Consider the following 20,623-nt stretch of genomic DNA (forward strand, 5'->3'; position numbering starts at 1 on the left):
AGGATGTGCTTGGAGACCCAGAAATGATAGGGACCATGGGATGAGTTGGTGTCTATGTGCATGTGGAAGAAGTCCAAAGTCTGGTATCTCTACTTAATTCTGTAGAAGTTGCCAGAAATGTTGTTATCCTTATAGTATATGACCACCACTTCCCACTCCAGCTCTACCTGCCTGGACACTCTGGCCTCCAGGTGACCCTATAGTTGGTGTTAACCATTGATTACCCGACTGTCCCTCTGCTGACTTTGGCAGCTGCTTTGGAAAATTAATCCCTATACTTTATAATTGTTTTTCTTGTCTTATTGCACTAGCTGGAACCCTAGAAATGTTGAAAAGTTGTGGTGAGAACAGACATTCTTGTTTCCAGTGTTGGGGGAAAGCTGTCAACACTTTGTCATTGCAAAAGATTTTTTCTATAGGGTTTTCAGAAATACACTTGATCAAATTAAAGAAGTCTCGTTCTATTCATAGTTTACTAAAGAATTTTCTTCATGAATAGTTAATAGAATTTTATAACATTATTTTTCTTATTCCTTTGAAATGATTTATTTCCTTCTTCTGTTAATATGGTGAATTATATTTGTTGATTTCCAAGTCAAATTATCCAACTTGTTTATGGTCTATTTTTGCTACATCCTATTGAATTTGTTTTGCTAATATTTTTTGCTACTATTTTGCTAATATTTTTAATAAACTTTATTTTTTTATTTAAATATTTTATTTATTTGTCAGAGAGAGACAGAGAGAACATAAGCAGGAGGAGGGGTAGAAGGAGAAGCAGGCTCCCCATGGAGTGGGGAGCTCAATGTGGGCTTGATCCCAGGACCTTGGGATCATGACTTGAGCCAAAGGCAGACACTTGATGACTAAGCCACACAGGTGTCCCTAGACTTTATTTTTTAGAGCAGTTTTGGATTCACAACAAAACTGAGAGGATGGTACAGAGTTTCCCATATACTCGCTGCCTCCACACATGTATAGTCTCGTCCATTATCAACATCGCTTATCAGAGTAGTCTGTTTGTTAAAACTTTTGAATCTTACATTACCACCTAGGGTTCATAGAGTCCATTAGGATTCACTCGAGGTGTAAATTCTGTGTGTTTAGACACATTTATAATGAGATATATCCATCATTAGAGCATCATACAGAACAGTTTTAGTACCTTAAAACTTATTTTGTGCTTTACCTATCCATTCCTCTCTCTACTCTGGCCACTACTGATCTTTTTACTGTCTCCACAGTTTTGCCTTTTCCAGAATGTCATATAGTTGGAATCATAGAGTATGCAGTCTTTCAGAGTGGCTTCTTTCACTTAGTAATATGCATTTAATATTTCTCCATATCTTTTCATGCTTGATAGCTCATTTCTTTTTAGTGTTGAACAATAACGCACTATGCAGGTATAAGCATTCACCTACTAAAGGACATTTTGGTTGCTTACAAGTTTTGGCAACTATGAATAAGCTTCTATAAACACCTGTGTGTAGATTTTTATATGGACATAAATTTTCAAGTCCTTTGGGTAAATATCAGGAAGTGTGATTACTGGATCATATGTTAAGAGTATGTTAGTTTTGTAAGAAACCACCGAACTGTCTTCTAGAGTGGCCATCCCATTTCGCATTCCCATTCTTATTGTTCTACATTTTGCCAGCATTTGGTGTCAGTGTTTTGGATTTTTAAGCCCTGTTGTTTTACTCAGTCAACTTTTACATACCTACATATTTTCTTCTGTTTTCATTCTTCTTCATACCTTTATGCCTCTCTGAGCTTACACTGGGGGATCATTTTCCTTTTGCTTAAAGAGTACCCTTTAAGATGGGTTGACTGTCAAAAATCTCTCACATTTCTTTTTCTTTCTTTCTCTTTCCTTTTTTTGGTAATGTCTTTTCTTTCATTCTTTCGCTTTAGGAGTATGCATTACCCACAAGTGGGGAGAGTGTAAAGTGTCAGGGAACTAACCCAAGAACAGAGTTGGTGGATAAATACTTCTAGCTCCCTCCCCTCTCACTGAGATAATTCTGAGGTATGTCCCCCCACAGTCTCTCAGATGGTCCCCATTGGGATTGCATTCCAGTTATCCATAGTGTTAAAACATCCATCAGCCCATATTTCATTAAGCTTTTTACCATTCCTGTCTCATTTCTCCATTCATTTGTTTTCAAAGGGAGAATTAGTCCAAATTTTTAGAAAAGAACCTTCTCCCCCAGTGTTGTTTTCTAGGCTTGTATTATACTTTGAAACTTCAGAGAGGTTCTCCTTAAACCCTGCTTATCTCCATTCTCTATCTGTATTCCTTCCTCCCCTGTCTATGTGATGGGCTTGCAAAACTCCATGCCTTTATTTCTTATTTTTCTCTGTGTGAAGTGTGACCCACCACAGTGTTGGGGATCTAGAAGAGAAAAATTCTCCCTAACAAGCCAGCCTAGGACAAGAAAAAAACATTGCAATTCCAAAATGGTCATCAAAGGTCAAATGTGCAGTTTGAATGGGCTGCCTAGAGTGAGAAGACTGGCCTTCAACCAGGACAGAAAGTCTCAGAACTTGGAAACTAGGAGTGGATAAATCAAGGAAACAGGGTGGAATCACAATGAAAAGATGAAGAAAAACAAATTTGGAAGAAAGAAGCAATGGATGAGTATGGTATGGAGTTTGTTCAGAGACAAATATAAATAAGTTTAAGCTAGATATTCTGTTTTCCCTGAACATTCTTGAAAGTTCAGCTTAAATGACTTTTCTTAATTGTCTTGGCTTGAATCACTTCCTCTGTTAACTTCTATAGCACTCTTATTGCATTTGTCATATCACATTTTTCCTATGGCTTTGAATAATCGGCCCCTTTTAATTATTAACTAGATGGCAGCTGTGGTGTAGTGGAAAGAGCAATGTAATCAGAGTTAGATGACCTGGGTTTCAGTCTCATCTTCAACACTTACCTAAAGTGCTTGAGCCTCAGTGTTGTCATCTATATAATGGGGATAATATTAATTACCCCCATAGCGTGATTTGAGTATCAGAACACATAAGTATCAAGTGGCACATACTGAGCACTGCTGACACATGAAAGCGTGCATTTGCTGAGCCTACCTAGTGTTATGAACTGTTCCAAGTGCTTGACAAACTATCTTATTTAGACCTCACCATAACCCTCTGTAGATCTGTGACTATGGCATATTTTACAAAGGAGAAAAAAGACATTATGATAGGCCAAAAAAATTAATCAAGGTCACATAGTTAAGTAGCAGAAACAGGACAGAAATCCAGTTCTGTCTGGCTCTAAAACTAGCAGTGTCCATTGGTCTACCCTGCTTCCCTGTGGCTTTGGAGGACTAAAAACCAGCCTTGAAATCACTTTTTAGTCTAAACTAATCTGGGCCAATTTTGGAGCTGGTGACCTACAAAACTGTTCCATTATCTGTCTCAAGGGGGTACCTACTCTATCCTCATTTATAAATAAATGTTCATATATTTCTCTCAAAAGAACTTCCTAAGCAAAAGTGTGTATGCGTATGTAATGCAGTAACAGGAGAAAAGCGATGTTTAACATTAAGAATGTTTCCCAAGACCCCTGATTTAACGAATCACAAACTGGAGAAGCAGCTTAGTTTTCACTCTTTGCCTTGAAAGGGATACTTGATTTTTTGAAGGAGCCATGGAAGCCTTGAGAAGAAAGCTGGGAACTGGTTCCCTAGAAAAAAGGAGTTCCTTAGAAAAAAGAGCCATTTAAGAATTTGCCGTTTTGATCCCACTGATGATGAGTTGGAAGAACGCCTTTGTAGGAGAGATATATCATCTTTCATTTGAAAGTAGTTTAAAACCCCCATGAATCATTTAAATCAGGAAATTAGTGGAAATTTCCACATTTTGTCTTTGTACGGGTATGTGATGGTGTTGCTGGGGACACTGGGGAGAGTAAGGTGATTAAAGAAGTTGCTGCAAAGTCAGCTCTCTCTGATCCTACCATAGGACCTTCTGGAAAGGTCCTTACGTAACTACCTTACTTCTCCAATAAAAGGCTGTGTTTTCTTGCCCCTTCAGTGATTTTGCACTTCTACTTTAAATGTAACTGCGGGTGAAGGGCGAGAAACAACAACAAAAACCCCCTAAAGATCCGCAGAATAATTAGGGCTGCCTCAGGGAAATCAGAGCGAGAAGCGCAGGAGCCCCTCTTCCTTCCACCTCTCCGGGGACACACACTTAGCCTCCCTCCCAGACTTCTTCCCCGCCCCAGTGAGCTCCCCTCCGCCTCCTCCTTCCTAACACGTGCTCTCCGGAACACTCACTCGGGAGCTATCCCACCCCCCGGGGGGCTGGGCTCGGGGCCGAACGGACCAATCCGCACGCGCCTTACAGCGCCGTCGCCCGACAACGTTGAGCCGCCCAATCGAAAGGGCCTTACCGCCCGTTTCCCGGAGCCCCGCCCCCCCGCAGCCGTGCCCCCGCCCGCCGGTCTCCTCCCTCCTCCTCCTCCTCCCGTTCGCCCCTCCCCCGCCGCTCGGGAGCGGAGCCTGCGAGACGGAGAAACTGGGGCAGAAGTGAAGATGGCGGCGGCGGTGCTGGCGGCGGCGGCGGCTTCTCGCCAGTGACGCGCGGTGCGGGCTAATCTCCCTCCCCACCTCCCTAGTCCGGACCCCGTCCGCCGCCGGGACCACACCGTCCCCGCAGCCCGCCCCTCTCCTCCCTCCCCAGTCGCTCCCTCTCCCGACGCCTGGCCGCCGCTGGCGGCGGCGCGCCCCGGGTCCCGGCCGCCGGCCTCGCACTCCTGCGCGCTGTCGCGGGGGGAGCGGGTGGCGTGTTGATCCGCCCCTGCCGACCCCGCCGGACCGCCGGGCCGCGGACACACGCCCGGCAGGGAGGCGGCGGCGGCCCCTGCGCATTTGCTTCCCTCCATTTGGGGACTGGGAGGCGGCGGCGGCGGCAGTGGGTTTTGGGGAGGGGAAGGGTGTTCGGGGGGGGGGGGGCGAGAGCGGGAGGGGGCAGTCCTCGGGAGGAGGACGAGAAGGAAGCACCATGACGTCCATCCATTTCGTGGTTCACCCGCTGCCGGGCACCGAGGACCAGCTCAATGACAGGTAATAGGGCCGGCGGGCGGGCGGGCGGGGGGAAGGGCGCCTCCCCGCCCTCCCCTCCCCCACGGGGCCGCGCCGGGGCAGGCGCCCGTGTTTACGCGCCGGCCGGCCGGCGTGGGGGGGGGGGCGGTCCTCACTGCCCCCGGCTAGGCCCCTTCCGGGGCAAACTTCTGGTCCCGGGGGTCCGGGGCCGCGGGGGGAGCGCGTTGTAGACGGTGCCCGCGGTGTAGACGGGAAAGCGCGCTGCAACCTCCTCCTTCCCCCCGCACCCCCCCCCCCTCCAGTCTCCCTCCGAGGAGCCGCGCTGAACTCGGCGGAGATGGGGGGTGGGATTCGGCTCCCGGAGGGGGGGGGGCGGGCTGTAATTACCGCCCGGCCCAGGCCCGAGGAATCCATATTAGTCAAAGTTGAATTGAGACAGACAATGCGGATGGGGGATGGTGGAGGTAAAAAGAGAGGGAAGAGGAGAAGCGGGGCGAGAGGCCCCGGGGTAGACCGGGCTCGCCCGGGCCCCCGGGAGCTGTGTCCGGTGGGGTGGTCTGGACCTGCCAAGCCTGGAGATCCCGGGGGATGGGGAGGCTGATTCCCGGCAGATCGCTTTGGGGGGGGGGGGGGGAGGAAGCGCCATGATTATTGTTATTATTATTATTAAATTTGAGCTCCTGCAGTGAGATTTGCCTGCCTGGGGAGGGGATGAATTCAGGCGGGGGTGGGGAAGTGGATTGGATTCCCTTTGCTCTGCTTCTTCCGAAACGGGGCTGGTGTGCTCCCTCTCCCAGCCCCTATGGTGCGAGCTTTTTTTGTTTCCTTTTTTATTCTAATGATAGTGTTTTCCTGAGTTGTAATTTGACAGCTGAAAACCGTGCGTAGAGTCAAAGGAAAACTCTTACGTTTGCAGTTCGCAATGCTGCTTTCTTAACAAGCTGTAAATTTCTGGGATGGGTTTGCAATGGGCGGAGGAGGAATTATGGTGGGTTTTTTTTTTGTTTGTTTTTGTTTTTGTTTTTGTTTTGTCGTCTTTAATAAGAAGGCTATTTTGGCTGTGGATTCCTCCCTTTGCCTCCTCCACCGTTCCCTGCCAGTTTAGGATATTGAATTGCAGGGCCGCATGCTCTCAGGGAACTAAGATAAAGCAGGAAAAGTTCCTTCACTGTTGCAAAACAGGGACTCGGAGAAGGTTGAGGGAGGCCTCCATTAAAGAAAGTCTTAGAATTTAGGACTCTGATCTAATGATGGTCTGAGTATTAATGGGGCCAGAAAGTGGGGCATTTTAAGCCTCTCTCTCCCCCAGCGATATAGCTGCTTTCTATTTCTTTTGAGTATGAATGGCTATCTGGACCCAAGTTTAGAAGTTAGATATGATTTTTGCTAAGTGACTGGGTGACATAAGTTGCATGACGCCGTTTGTCATGCGCTTCCCGGTGGGAGGAAGAGGCCTAACTTGCTGCTAAGATATTGGCCCGAGTCTCCGAGTATCTAACCGCCTCAGGTGGGGCGAAAGCTGGCGGCTCAGGTTGTGGCACTGGGTTCAGATTTGTCCAATCTTTGCTGTAGCTATAGTGTATTTAACATGTTAGTGCTTGAACATTTTGCAATACTTTCTGAAAATACTGAAATAAGTTTTGTCATATATTTTAACATTTTGTTATGTGATCTTTACTCTGATTTTTATTTCATTAGAGATGGAGATCTCTGAGACTTTAACATAAGGTTATTTTTGTAAGTTTTAGAACCAGGCTCTTAGTGAGGATAGCTCTGCTGTCACTCACAGAACCAAATTAGTAGTGCTTGTCCTGGAACGTGTCTTGTAACTTAGAAAACTGCACCAAGCAGGAGAGAGGTAGGCCACGTTTTCTGTATTAGTCCTCCTTTATATATACCAAGAATCCTGACCAGCTTACTTAATTGACTGTGTCTGCCAAAACGTATTTTGCCAGTTATCTTGGGCACTCTGATTCATTTTTGAACATTCATTTTACTTCAGCTAGTCTGGGGAATTTACAAGTAATGGATCCTTTTTTAAGCTACCTTTTTTGTCATTCCTAATGTAAAGAAGTAATCAGTTTTGGTTTTGATTCCTGTAGTGTCAGTACACAATATGAGGACTATTTAAAGCATCTTCGAGTTTTTATGAAACAGAAGTGGATTTGATTCATATTATAAAATGTGCACATCAGGGTGGCAGACATGTGAGAAGATAGAAAGCACTGAGGGTAAGATTTTGGGGACATAGAGTTGAGCGGGTAGAACGGTCTGTGGAGATCTGTGAGGACAGCATTTGAGACAGCCATGCACCCTGTTCTGATGTAGCTGACTCCTGGTGGAGCTGTTCTGTGTCTGCTCTTCAGAGGGAAAGACCCTCTTTTCAGACCTCCTTGCAGAGTTACCGGATCAAGCTTTTGCTGCAAAAATCTGTTTACAAAACAGACTGGCTTTCTAGAGCCTTTTAACTAGAACAAGAAGCCCAGAACATTTTCATCTTCAGATTAAAAACTTTACCAAGATGTAGTAAGTTTTGGTAATTGGAAAGAGTGTGCCACTATAGCTTGACTTTTATATGAGAAATGTGTCTACATCAGGAATGAAATGATAAATGATTTTTTGGGGGCTGAAAAAAGGGTTTAAATAAGTGGATTTTATTCTTACATGAAAAGCAGTAAGATTGGACGGGTAGTATGGTATTGCAAATAAATTGGTGAGTTAAAGAAAATGGAGGGGACCTCAAAACATCGATATTTTCTTCTCCAAGTAAGTTTTCATTTTAAAATAGCCACATCCTCAAAAAAGTCAGATATTTTGTTCAGTGTAATGATGTGATGTCTCTAATACCTCAAATATACTCAGTATAGCAAAAGTTTTATGTGATTTTTTTTCTTTGTGTTTTCAGACTTGCTAATTCTGTTAATAGTCTTTCTGTATTGGGTTAAAATTTTTAATCATTACCTTGGGAGACCAAATAATAAATGCAGTTGGTGAATGTAGGTGGGGGTGGCTAGGGCAGAGGAGAGTAGTTCAGAGCCTAGGATGTTGGTTGTGGCTTCCCAGGATGATTACAAGGTCCCTAGTGCCCAGTGGCTGGCCCTATGCAAATATTCACTGTGTTGAATTGAAACCATCCTGCTCAGATACTTTTGTGACATCTTGATTTTCTTTCTAGTGAATTTCTTGAGTTAGTACTATGTTCCTGCTTGAATCATTGTCTCAGAGAAACAGCTAAAGAATATCGAGAAAATGACTCTGAGGGAAGGGCTGAAAGTGCCTGCTAAGGTCTGGAAAGTGCCAAAGAAGTCACATAGACCAGTCTTTTCACTAATGAGTTGAAAAAAGGAGGCCCGGAGCTTTGTGGCATTCATCCAGGGGTACACAGTGAGCTACTGACACATGAGGTCTGCATCCCCCCCACCCTCTGCCCCCAGTCCGGGTCTCTTTCCACTGTTGCATGTGGCCCGTGTTCGGAGATTCGGTCACCGTTTGAGGCAGCTCAGCCTTAGAGCAGCCGCCTGTCAGAGTTTTGATTTCTCCTTCCCCTCACCTCCTCCTTCCACTTAGGCCTTTTGTCAGGGGGCTGACCTTCTTAACCCTTTCCTAGAACTGGCCTAGGGGAGGCCTTTTTAAAGGTGATGTGGGTATGCTGTGACTTGTCCCTATCCTGAATTCTTTCTCACGATGCAGGTTGGTTACAGTAGGAACCAGTTCTCATTGTTTGTCTATGTGGAATTTTCCTGTGAGCTTTGCTTTTTGGCATTGTTGTGTGTTGTGCAATCAAACAGTCTTGGTTGAGGGGTGCCTGGGTGGCTCAGTGGGTTAAGCCGCTGCCTTCGGCTCAGGTCATGATCTCAGGGTCCTGGGATCGAGTCCCGCATCGGGCTCTCTGCTCAGCAGGGAGCCTGTTTCCCTCTCTCTCTCTCTCTGCCTGCCTCTCTGTCTACTTGTGATCTCTGTCTGTCAAATCAATAAATAAAAAAAAATCTTAAAAAAAAAAAAAAACAGTCTTGGTTGAGATTGTCATATCAAAAGGGTTTTTCTCTAAGGAGCTTCCCCTTTAGGTGCTGTAAGCTACCAGGTAAGATGATAGAAGAGTTAGAAATTTGGAATTTCTAAATCTGGGTTTGTCTCAGTCCTGCTGCTTATTAACTAAGTGCTGGTTGGCCAGTCATTTAACCACTTCCGAGCCTTACTCCCTGTCCTCCCCTGCCGTCCGCCCCCCCCTTCCCCTTGCCCTCCCAATCTCTTAAGTCAGGCGTAGTATCCATCTCAAGGTTGGTAAGGAACAACTGAGATAGTGGGTAGGAAACACAAATACTGTAATGCGGGTAATGTGGAAAATATGAAGAGATGGTTACTTTTAACTGCTTTTAAAATCAGAAGGCAGGAAATCAAAGAGATTGCTCCAGAATATTCCTACCATTGAATGCAGAATCCAGACTTCGCCTTAAATCAGTGGTTCTCAACTGGGTGCAGTTTTACACCCCCACCCCCACCCCGGGTATATTTGGCAGTGTTTGTAGATCCTTTTTTTGCTTGTCACAGCTGGAGCCCTGCTGCTGGCCTCTAGTGGGTAGAGGCCCTGGAAGCTGTGGAATGCCCTACAGTGCACGCTATAGCTCCCACACGGAAGGCTTATCCTGTCTAAAATTCTACTTGTGCTGGGGTTGACAAACTGTCCTAGCTAATCTTGGGTATATACAGATGTAAAAATAAATGGAAATGACTTTTATGAAGAAAAAGTCCAGCAATATAAGTTGTTAGTCTCATACTGTGACTACTTAAAATTAAAAAGTCAGTTCCTTGGCAACTCAAGCCACATCGCAAGTGCCCTGTGTAGCCCCAGGTAGTGAGCAGCACACAGGACAGTGTTGTAACTGAAGGTTCTGTGGGACAACAATGATGTGGAAAGTGCTTTTTTGCACGGGCCACAGCATTCAGGAAGTGGTCCTGATTTTTATGAGGAACTGTTGGGTTTTAAAGACTCCGGGATATCCTTGCCCTCTCAGTAGGCCCCTGAAAACATGCCAGGGATTGCATGGAGCTGAACAAAGGTTGTGGTGGGTAGATGTTCTAATAATGGAAAGCTGCCTGAAATTTCAGTATGCCACACCAAACACACACGTGTTGGTCTGTGTGGGATAGAGCATCACCTCCGCAGACGGGAGGGCAGTCCGGCGGATTACTGAGGTGGTTTCCCAGGCACAGTGCTGCTACAGGACCGGACTGGGAAGGTGCAGGCAAGTTTAACTGAAATGATTCAGTGAAGCTGATTGAGGAAAGCAAGCTTAAAGACAGGGTATGAAATAGCTAAATGAAAAATGAACATCAGAACACACAGGGGCAGAGCAAATCAAGAAATCGGGGACTACATTGTAGCTTTAAGAGTAAACAGACACTTGTGAAAGAAATTCCACAGTACATGGAAGTGCAACTAGGAGTAAGGGGGTGAATTTTAAGGCAGAGAAGGATTTTTCCCTCGCAATTAGGAAGTGGTCTGTAAAGGCAAGTGGCATCACGGAAGGCGGCATCAGATTGCACTGCAGTAGGGGCGCAGGGCTGGCTCAGTCGGTGGAGCGGGCGACAGTTGATCTCTGGGTTAGAAGTTCGAGCCTCACGTTGGGTGTAGAGAGTACTTAAAAAAATAAAATCTTTAGGAAATAAGTGCACTTCAGGAGCTCCTGTGGGGTGTATTGAAGGAAGCAGTTTTATGTTGGGGGAGAATGTACTTACGTCTTCTTTCCCCCATTTTTATCGTTATCATTTCTAATTAAAACAAACTCCGCTTGTGGTCTCTTTTTCTGTCATTTTGCTACCTTGGCATTCTGAGCCAATGAAAACAGCCTCTCCTGGCTCACGGTGATGATGAATTGTTGATTTATTATTATAATTGATTTTTAGGTTTTACTCTGAGAATTGTTTTTAAACTTTTAATTATGGAGAGTTTCAAGCGTATACAGATGTGGAGGCAGTAGGGTGCTGAACAGACAGGTACAACAGTTGTCGCTTAATTGCAGCAGTCATCTCGTCGATGGCCAGTCTGGTTTCAACACTTTCCCCATCAGATAATTTAATCAATATATCTTCAGTATGCATTTCAAAGATGAAGACTTAAAAAAAAAACCCAGCCCACCTAAAATCGTTCCTTAATATCAAATTCAGTCTGTTTAGATTTTCCTGTTGTTAAATAAATGCTTATTTTTCATCAACAGTTTTAGATGATAAAACTAATTGGGTTGTGACATGTTACAGAATTTGACTTTTTAAAGAGTAAGACAAAATTTGTTTGGATTGTAGCCTTAGAAGGAGGAATAACATCACACTGGGATCTGAAGGCTCCTTGCATCTTGATGCTGTCCCTTGTTAACCTCCGGTGAGAGCATTCTGTTAGCAGTCCCTTGTAATGAGAGGAAGATGGGATTCTTGAAACTCCAGGGTTTTCTGTAGGGCATGTTGAGGAATAGTAAGTCATGTGAAAAGTTTGCAAGATTCTTCTAATTTAGTGTATAGAAGTGAGACTATTAGTAAATTGAACTTGGCTATGAGACATTATTCTCTAATGAGATCATATTTCGTATTACTTTCTTGATAGAATCAGTGTTGTGGTCATAAATGTCTTGAAAATGAGAGATATGGTAAGTTCATTGGTAAAAATGACATTCTCATTTTTGTCAGGATATTAAATAAAGTGTTAAAATTTAATGTTATTTCATGTGTAAATAAGGCACAATTTTCTTATCTTTGTAGCAGGAGTAATGTTATTTTTTTGGTTTCTGATGGTATCATGTACCTTAATAAAATGTTTTCAACTTCTTTATTTTATAAATCAGCTTATTGAAGTATATTTGACATACAGTATAACTCACCAAAAGTGTACAGCCTGGGTGGCTCGGTGGTTGGAGCCTCTGCCTTGGGCTCGGGTCGTGGTCTCGGGGTCCTGGGATCGAGTCCCGCGTTGGGCTCTCTGCTCAGCAGGGAGCCTGCCTCCTCCTCCTGTCTCTCTCTGCCTGTCTCTGCCTACTTGTGATCTGTCAAATAAATAAAGAAAAAAAAAATCTTAAAAAAAAAAAAGTGTACAGCTTGAATTTTGACAAATGTATACAGCTGTGTAACCACCACAATCAAGAACATAGAACATTTCCATCACCCCAAAAAGTTCACTGGTGCCCCTTTGCACTCTCAGTCCCTCTCTTGTCCCTGTCCCTGAAAACCACTGTTTTTTTGTCTCACTGTAATTTTACCTTTAGAATTTCGTAGAAATGGAATCATGTTTCTGGTGTCTTCTACTTAGCTTATGTAGCATGTAGTAGTTTTTTTCCTTTTGTGTTAGTAATGGTATTTCATTGTATGCCACAATTTCAGATCTTTTTTTTTGCTAATTTAAATTTGGGTTGCTTTCAGTTTTTGGATATTCCCTAGTTTTTACTTACTTGTTCTTAAAAATTGCTTGTTATAAGAAACGTTATTTAAAAAGATCTAGAAAATACAGAAGATCAATTTAAAAAGTTTAATAGTGCTACCATTGTTAACATTTTGGTGGTTTTCTAGTCTTTCTGTCCCTGGGTAGTTTTGTTTGTTTTAATAATAGTTGTGATCATCCTGGGTATAATTTTATATCCTTGAAAATTTTCTTGACTTTAATATATTACAGTATTTTTCATACGAAAAAGCTACTTTTAAGATATCTACATTTTCCTAACAGCAAATTTTCATGTTAATTAAAAAAAATTTGTATATATAAAGCAACGTTATTTTAGAATCCATTAGTATTGATGGTAGTCTAGATTGCATAGACAGATATGACCTTGTCCAGTGTAGGAAGCAGTGTGGACTGAATGACTAGATAGATTTTTATTTCCTTTTCCCATCAGTTCAGACTCCATTTTTATGTGATTCAGAAGAAAAAGTGTTGTGAACCTACCATTTCAAGAAATTAGCTCCGCTCCAGCATGGATCTGCTATTTCAGAATTCAGGTGACAAGGTGTTCCAGATATTTCTGTGAACTCAGATACTAGGTCTTCCTCACGGCTGATCTGAAGGTCCAGAGATGGCCTTTCTGTGAGTGGCTTCCTTACCCTCTTAGGGGATGGTGGAAATTCATATGAGATTTTCTGTGACTGTCCGCTTGCTGTGTGATGTGAGAAGTGGAAGGTGTCGGATGTCTTAAGCTTTAAGAAAAGGCCACATTTGAGATTAGGAAGTTAATGTGAAGAAAGGTAAGAAAGCAAAGACAGGGACACCTGGGTGGTTCAGATGGTTAAGCGTCTGCCTTTGGCTCAGGTCAGGATCCCAGAGTAGGGGGATTGAGCCCCATATCCTGCTTCTCCCTCTGCCTCTCCCTCCTGCTTGTTACGTGTGCACACTCTCTTTCTTCTCTCTCTCTCTCTCCGACAAATGAATAAATAAAATTTTTGGAAAAAAAGAGACAGCAGTGTAGGGTTATTTTAATGTCTAAATGATGGAAGGGGTATCGGGTTTTTGCAGTTCCACATCTATTTTCTTATATTGTAGGAATGGCTGTGTTTCTTGTCCAGAAGTAATTTGAATTAGTCCATTTATTGCTCTGTGTCATCATCTGCATATAGATGCTTTAAAAGAATCACCAGTAAAATGATCTTTCTTAAGTTGTGTGCATGTTTAGTTTAAACGTTCAATTCTTTCAGCATCCTTTTTTCTCTAGTGGTGTTTAACCCGGTCTTCCTCTCCTCTCAGAAATCCCTGGTTGTTTTCCCTGAGTGTGTTTTTCTTCTTGTCAGGTGTTCTGATGATTATACGCAGGTGGAGAATAATTGAGGGAGAGTGAGTATTTTGCTTCTGTGGCCAGTGTGCTCTTTCCTTTTCTGTGGTTGCTCTTCTGGGGGGAGGTATATGAACTACTTTTTCTTTGCCTCTTGGAGTCACAAAGAAGGGATAAACCCAAATTACTGTCACAGGTTCCTCCTCATTCACTCTCGTTTCTGTCACTTCAAAAGGGCTGCAGAACCAGGACCGGGTGTCTTCCTTTGGGCAGCGTGGCAGCCCGTGGTCTGTAGGTCAGAGATGACCCGTGGGCTGATTTTGCTGGGCTGATTTTGCTGGCGGCAGCTGCTCACCTTTCTGCCACTTGGGAGAGCTGGAAGCTTCTGAAGAAGGTGCACAACACCTGGATCCGGAGACAGGAGTCATAGGTGGTTAGCAGCCACCCCATGTCATTCCGGAATGTTTCTGCTTTCACAAAACTTTTGAGGGGAAGGGCGGTTGGTCTTTTTCTTTTCTCCTAACCATGGCCTCTTGATTCCTCAGAAGACTTTTGGAAATGGAAAAAGCTTTTTCAGCTTTCATGGAGATTTGATCATTCTTTGAATTCTAGGACATTCTTGAGGGGTGATAGCATTGGTTTTTGGGCGTGGTATGTTTAAACCATTTTTTTTTTCTTCGAAATGGAGTTTTTCTGACAACACTGAATTTTTATAAGAGTAACAGAACCTCACCAAATTGTAGTAAAAACACTTTTTGTGGCTTTTCTGAGTAAGAGGTTCATTGATTTAAAGTCGTACTCCTCATAGTGTCTAAATGGACCACCATCCTCAGGAGCACAGAAGCTTAAGGGTTACTGTATAAAAGGCCCTTGTTCACATTCCTTTGTATTACAGTTAAAATAATTACCGACAGCAGATAGAGCTGTGCTTGTCAGGGCCTCACTACCCCTGGCCTTCCTCTCCCCCTTAGACTAAGGGTTCTCCTGCTGTTGCTTGAGAATAGGATATTTTCCTGCTCCTTGAGGCTAGAGTAATTTTTTTTTCTACAGATGAAACTTTAAAAGTCTGAGTAAAGTTGCATAAATATGAGGTCCTCCCTAGAACTCTTAAGACACTGAGAAAGGGTAGCTTTTTAACAACACATGTCAGTACTCACAGGGTTACGGTCCAGCTGGGGGAGTGAAGCTCCTGCCGACCACTAGCAGACTTTGAAAGACTGGTGCAAGAGGTAGTCAAGTTTAGCCTGTGCAAATATTTGCCATGTGTTCCTAGCACAGAGTTGGAGAACTGTTTGATTAGTTTTCCTTATTCAGTAAATGTTTGTGTGCTTCTCACCCTCAAACATTATGCTAACCCAGGAGTGGGTTTCACTTGTTGCACCAACTGTGATTCGCTTATTACACCAACTTTTTTGGAACTTTGGGTTGAGAGGCAGTTGGAACATTTTCTGCCTCATTGGTCAAGTTTGGAGAATAGGGATGTGATAGAGTATTGGGCCCAGGGAGCGGCATCAGGTGGGTATGCCGGGTATTTTTTTTTCCCCCAACTGTTTACTTTGAAATAATTACAGATTCGGGTAGTTGTAAAAATAGTGCAGAGGGCGAGTGTCCCCAGAACCTGGCTTTTCTTGATTGTACCAAGTATTTTTGACATCCTTGCAAAGTGGTAGAGATTTAAAGGAGCATGTTCCCCCATATGCATTTTTGAAAATTGGTTATTTCTCTGTTAAGATAGCGTAGATTAGAAGACACAAATTTAGAGAAGACTTGGTATTCTCAGACGAGTTTGAATTGATGAGATATATTCTAGATAATGGTTAAGTTTTTAGTCATTTGGTCTTTGATATGTTGGTGAGTAGATTATACATTTGAGGAAGTCAGTGGTCAGGGATTTTTTTTTTTTTCCCCCGACACTAATTGGCTATGTGACCATGAGTCAGTGATACAACTGTTATTTGTAAGTGAGTGAATTGGGCCAGATCATGTAGGTTTTCTTTTCTCAGTTTCTGTGTTCTTAGGATATGCTAGGGAAACGGTTTTCGTATTGTAGAATAGTTCAGAGGGAGAAGGAACCGTGTCTATGGTTGTCTGATTTCTTTCACTTTGAATGGAAGATGAACAAAGAAAGTGGGAGAACAAATTTTTACTCTTTTACTCAATTCAGTAACTATTTTGCCAACTAAATTATATACATTGGGATACAAAGATGATGGCCTCTGCCCTCACGGGGCATTCATTTTACAGGCAAGGCAAACATGTAATAGGGAGTTAAGTACTAAGTGCTACTAGATAGTATAAATGACAGGGAAGATGGACCTGATGATGACACCTGGTGCTTACGAAGGGCTTTGAAGACAGGGTTGTAGGGTGTGGAGACTGGTTCATCCTCTTACCTCTGTTCTCTTGGGCCTAATGACTTTTCTTCTAGGGGCATGGAAGGTACTGTCCGCAATCAGGGCTTCAGAACCAGGGGGTGATTTGGATAATCAGAGTTTTGACAGTAGTCTAGAACTCTTGTGCTGTGTGAGAGCAGTTTACATATGGACAGTGGTTTTTGTTTTTTGTTTTGTTTGTTCCTTTGCTTTTTGTTTGCAAAAGATACTGCCCAGGGATGAGACAAGAATATAGGATTCTGCAGGGTGTGAAAACAGGTTGCTTCGTCCTAATGCTTAGACTGCCTTATTGTTGGAGTTGGCAAGGAGGGGAGAAGGGGATACTTGAGCTTATATGGAGAGTCTGTGCTACTTTCTGCTCACTCATGCTGCACAGGCTGGCATTGACCCTGTGACTGACTTGAATACTACCAGCAGAGAGACCCTTAAGTGTGAGACTGTGTGTCCTCTGATTCCTTCACTGTTACTGTCTTCATTTAAAATACTTAATTGGAGGGGCGCCTGGGTGGCTTAGTCGGTTAAGCATCCTGCTCTGGATTTTGGATCAGGACCTGGGGATTGTGAGATGGAGCCCCGCTCTGCATCTAGCTCTGCACTGGGTGTGGAGCCTTCTTGAGATTCTCTCTTTCCCGCTGCCCCTCCCTCACCCTTAAATAACATAAAATACTTAATTTTATATAGTACTCTGCCAGAAATATTTCAAGATTATTTATGGTTATAGACATTCATGGGGTAGAACTGTTACAATGGATATAGAATTTCATATCAGATTTAAGACCCCCAGGTGAGATGACATAGTCAGAAATATTAGGGGGGTGGCAACTGGCAGGCTCAGTCCATAGAACATCCAACTCTTGAGCATCCAGCTTTTGATCTCGGAGTCATGAGTTCGAGCCCCAAGTTGGGTGTAGAGAGAGATTACTTAAATACATTTATGAATTTAGATGTATCTGCTTAATCCTTTAAATTTTGTATTAAGTTTTTATCTGTCTTTGGGTGTGTTTTAGGATACTGATGTTCATTATCAAGTATTAAAATTCCTACAGAATTTGAGTGTGTTACTGTGGATCTGTTAAGATTTTATGTACCATGGGTGGGTCCTGATTTTGAAGAGCCGGGTGAACTGAAAAGCCACTGGACTCTGTATCAGGAGGCTTGGTCCTTTTGCTAACTAGTTGTGTAGTCTTGGCCAAATCATTTCCCTGTAGTGAGTCTTGGTTTACTCCTTTGTAAGATGGGCAGATGTGTTTGATGTCTGAAAGTTCATTTCAGCTTGGAATCTGTGTGACTGTAGGACTGTACGTACTGTTTTATGAGCTGTAGTTGATATATGTTTCTCAGCTTTGCCACTAAGATTTAATATTTATTTCCTGCCTTAGACCTGCTCATCTTCCTTTTAGTACTCATTCTAATAGGTGTGTAAAAGCAGTGGGCATTCTAAATTCTTCACCACCTTGTTGGGTTAAGTGGAGGGGAGCTCTTAAAAGCCATCCCAACTCTTCTGTGTCTTTTTAAAGTATTTTAAACTTTGAGAGCTGATGTATTTAACTTGACATGAATGAATTCAGTGCAGTTATATTATTTCTTAATTAGATTTTCCTTATAGTCTTAATGGTGACGTTTCCGTGTAGCAAAAGCTCATTTGAAGTAAGGTGGGATAAAGCAAAAGCACATTGACGGTGTGACACCTCCTGGGACTGGGAATGTTTGTTCCCTTTGATTCCCAATGAGTTGAGCCCACTGTTCTTTTTGAAAGGCTATTTAGTAGGTCCCAGTATTGTCAGGTGCTCAACAGGACTTTGTTCAGTTTTCTAGGATATCTGTTATCATTCCAGATTTTAGTTTGTATAGCTGGCGTTAGTTTTTAACTTGAGTAGCCTGCATGTCTACTTGACATTGACTGCTGAGTCATTTTTGAGATGTTCAAAGTTTTACACCAAGGAGGCTTTTAGGGCTTTCATATTTTACAGCTGAGGAAATTGAGGGCAAGAGGGCCCAAGTGATTAGTAAAGTGGCAAAGACTAGACTCTACACTAACTCAGTTTTTAACAAAAATTTTATTTATTTGAGAGAGAGAGAGAGTGCCTGAGATAGAAAGAGAGCACACAAGCAGGAGGGAGCTATAGAGGGACAGGGATAAGCAGACTCCCCACTGAGGAGGGAGCCTGTCATGGGGTTCCACCCTGGTGTATCATGACCTGAGCCGAAGACACTCCTGCACTAACTTGGCTTTTTTTCTTTTCCTTTTCTTTTTGGAGTGGGCATGGGAAGTTACTTTTCTGTTACATATTTATTACTATACATAAATACAATTAAATAATGATACACACACTTTGTGTACACACCTGCCATTAAAACAGCAAATTTGGAGGGGTCTTCTGCTATGCATCAGTTCTAGTCTTGGGCTCGTGGTGGTGGAGCTTAGTTGTGGAAGACAGGCCAGTAAGGGAGCGGTGAAAGAAGTTGGGGATTCTTCGCCAGAGGCCCATAGCCTGGTCTTGTGAGGAAGGCAAGCTTTCCAGAACTGTCAGAAGGAGGATTGGGATTCTGAGTAGAAGGTAGGCTGAGAGGTCCATGCCAGAGGTGGGGTGCAGGGAAGGACGTTGAAGACGGGAAGAGATTTTTGTAGGCAGAAGGAACTGCATGTGTGAAGACGCTAAGGTGAGAGAGGGCAGTACGTTTGAGGAACTATATAAGGAGCCCAGGATGCTTAGAGCAGTGAGCACAGAGGGTTTCAGATCTGTTGCATAGTTTTTGTAGAAAGGAATACAGTGTTAACTGTCTTCAAAAATGAGCTTGGTATTATCATGACTTGGTATTATCATCAACTTTATGTTTAGTTGATGTGCTAGGTTATGTATTTTGGCTATAACTGATTAATTTACTGGGTTAGACTTAGCATCTGAGCCACTGCAGTAAAGGGCGTGAATTCCCTCCCAGTTCAGGACAGTTGCTTGATTTCATGGCTACAAATAGCATCCTTTACCTCCATCCAGCCTAGTTGTTGGAATTTGCTGTTGTTAATGAGGATGAACCAGCCTGGATGGATGGTTCAGTTCAGATGCTTCACTGCTGTTGGGAAGGCACAACAGATTCTACAAAGGAGCCAGTAATGTCACTGAGATGAATAATAATGTATTTGTCTAAGAGAGAAAATAGTCTGTGATCTTAACCATGTTGAGGACAAAAGTTTCATAAGAAGTGCTTGAGGAAAATGCACTTGTCTCTGGGTTATGGGTGAATTACTTTTGATGTCTCAATGTGTTTTTGCATTTTATATGCTTCTGTATGAGTATGGATGTGTTTTTTAAATAATAGAAACAATAAATCCGTAACAGTGTTTTAGTTTAGCTAGCCCTTCACATGTACTGTTCACATATATACTAACTACTATACCTCAGGTACTGGGAATGCAGAGACCACACACAATAAGCCTGTCTTCAAAGAGGGCACCTCTCAGCATTCCCATGAAACATGAAACGCATTGAATAAAGAACACTTAATATCATTAAAATTTTTTTCCCTAGAAACCTCTTTTATGAAATATAATTCTTTGTGTAAGACTGAGGGGTGGTTCTATAAATACATTTATTATTTCAAAAAATTTATTTTGAGCTTTGATGTTGAACAAAGTCCTAAATTAGGATTAGATATTTGGGCATAATTTTTGACTTGAGCTTATGGAAATTTGTTCACAGCCTGCCCCCAAAGGAATGGTGTGTAATGAAAGCCTGTTGGATTTTGGACAAGAACTTACTTCCATTTTACATTCATAGTTCACCCAGAGAGAAGACAGATTGTAACAAACATTGGGGTAAAATTTAAGGGCTATTTTTTGTAGTACACTGACAGAATTTTATCATAACTTAAATATAAATGAACACTACAAGTAAGCATTTTTTTTTAAAATACGACCTGAAGTTTGTTTGATTGACTGATTCATTCATTGTCAATCAACAAATATTTATTGAGGGCTTGTTTTGGGCCACTTTTGGGCTGCAGCAGTGAACAAAGGAGGCAAAAATTCCTGCCTTTGTGGAACTTACATTGTAGTGACATGCTTTTTGTGTGCTAGTAATTAGGAAACACTTCTTTTAAATGTGAGGTGTTTAATTTCCATGTTACATCTGTTTGAAATGTATTCTTATTAAAAATTGTATTCAGTTAGAAATGATGGGAAAGCCCACTGAATTTAACTGTTCTTTGTAATATCCCTAAGTGGTTTATTAAACATTTTCATCACTGTGCAGGGGCATTCTTTACATTTGCTTTTCCTTTACTTTGAGACTGCGAGTGCCATCTGGGAAAGCTGAGAGTGGCCTGTTTGAGGACAGGCTTATTGTTCCTGGTCTTAGCATTTGTAGTACCTGAGGTATTGTAGTTAGTACACACTTTTATTAAATTAATTTGAACTTCAAAAAATAGTATTTTAATA

At 42.6% G+C, this 20,623-nt stretch overlaps 1 protein-coding gene across 6 annotated transcripts in view; it reads left to right on the top strand.

The window, feature by feature from the left end:
• Nucleotides 1–4,458: 4,458 nt before the first annotated feature.
• UBR5 (ubiquitin protein ligase E3 component n-recognin 5) overlaps nucleotides 4,459–20,623 on the top strand; it is a 137,882-nt gene continuing 121,717 nt past the window's right edge. For 2 of the 6 annotated variants that reach the window (XM_032858561.1, XM_032858562.1), the window contains exon 1: nucleotides 4,460–5,075. In XM_032858561.1, coding sequence (XP_032714452.1) covers nucleotides 5,014–5,075 — 62 coding nt within the window. In that variant the 5' untranslated portion in view covers nucleotides 4,460–5,013. Of the gene's footprint in view, nucleotides 5,076–20,623 lie in introns of all 6 variants that reach the window. The other 4 variants (XM_032858560.1, XM_032858563.1, XM_032858564.1 and 1 more) reach the window with 3 other exon arrangements.

The sequence above is a fragment of the Lontra canadensis genome, unplaced genomic scaffold (assembly GCF_010015895.1).
Source record: "Lontra canadensis isolate GAN:19392208 unplaced genomic scaffold, GSC_riverotter_1.0 scaffold15, whole genome shotgun sequence".
Taxonomy (NCBI): domain Eukaryota; kingdom Metazoa; phylum Chordata; class Mammalia; order Carnivora; family Mustelidae; genus Lontra; species Lontra canadensis.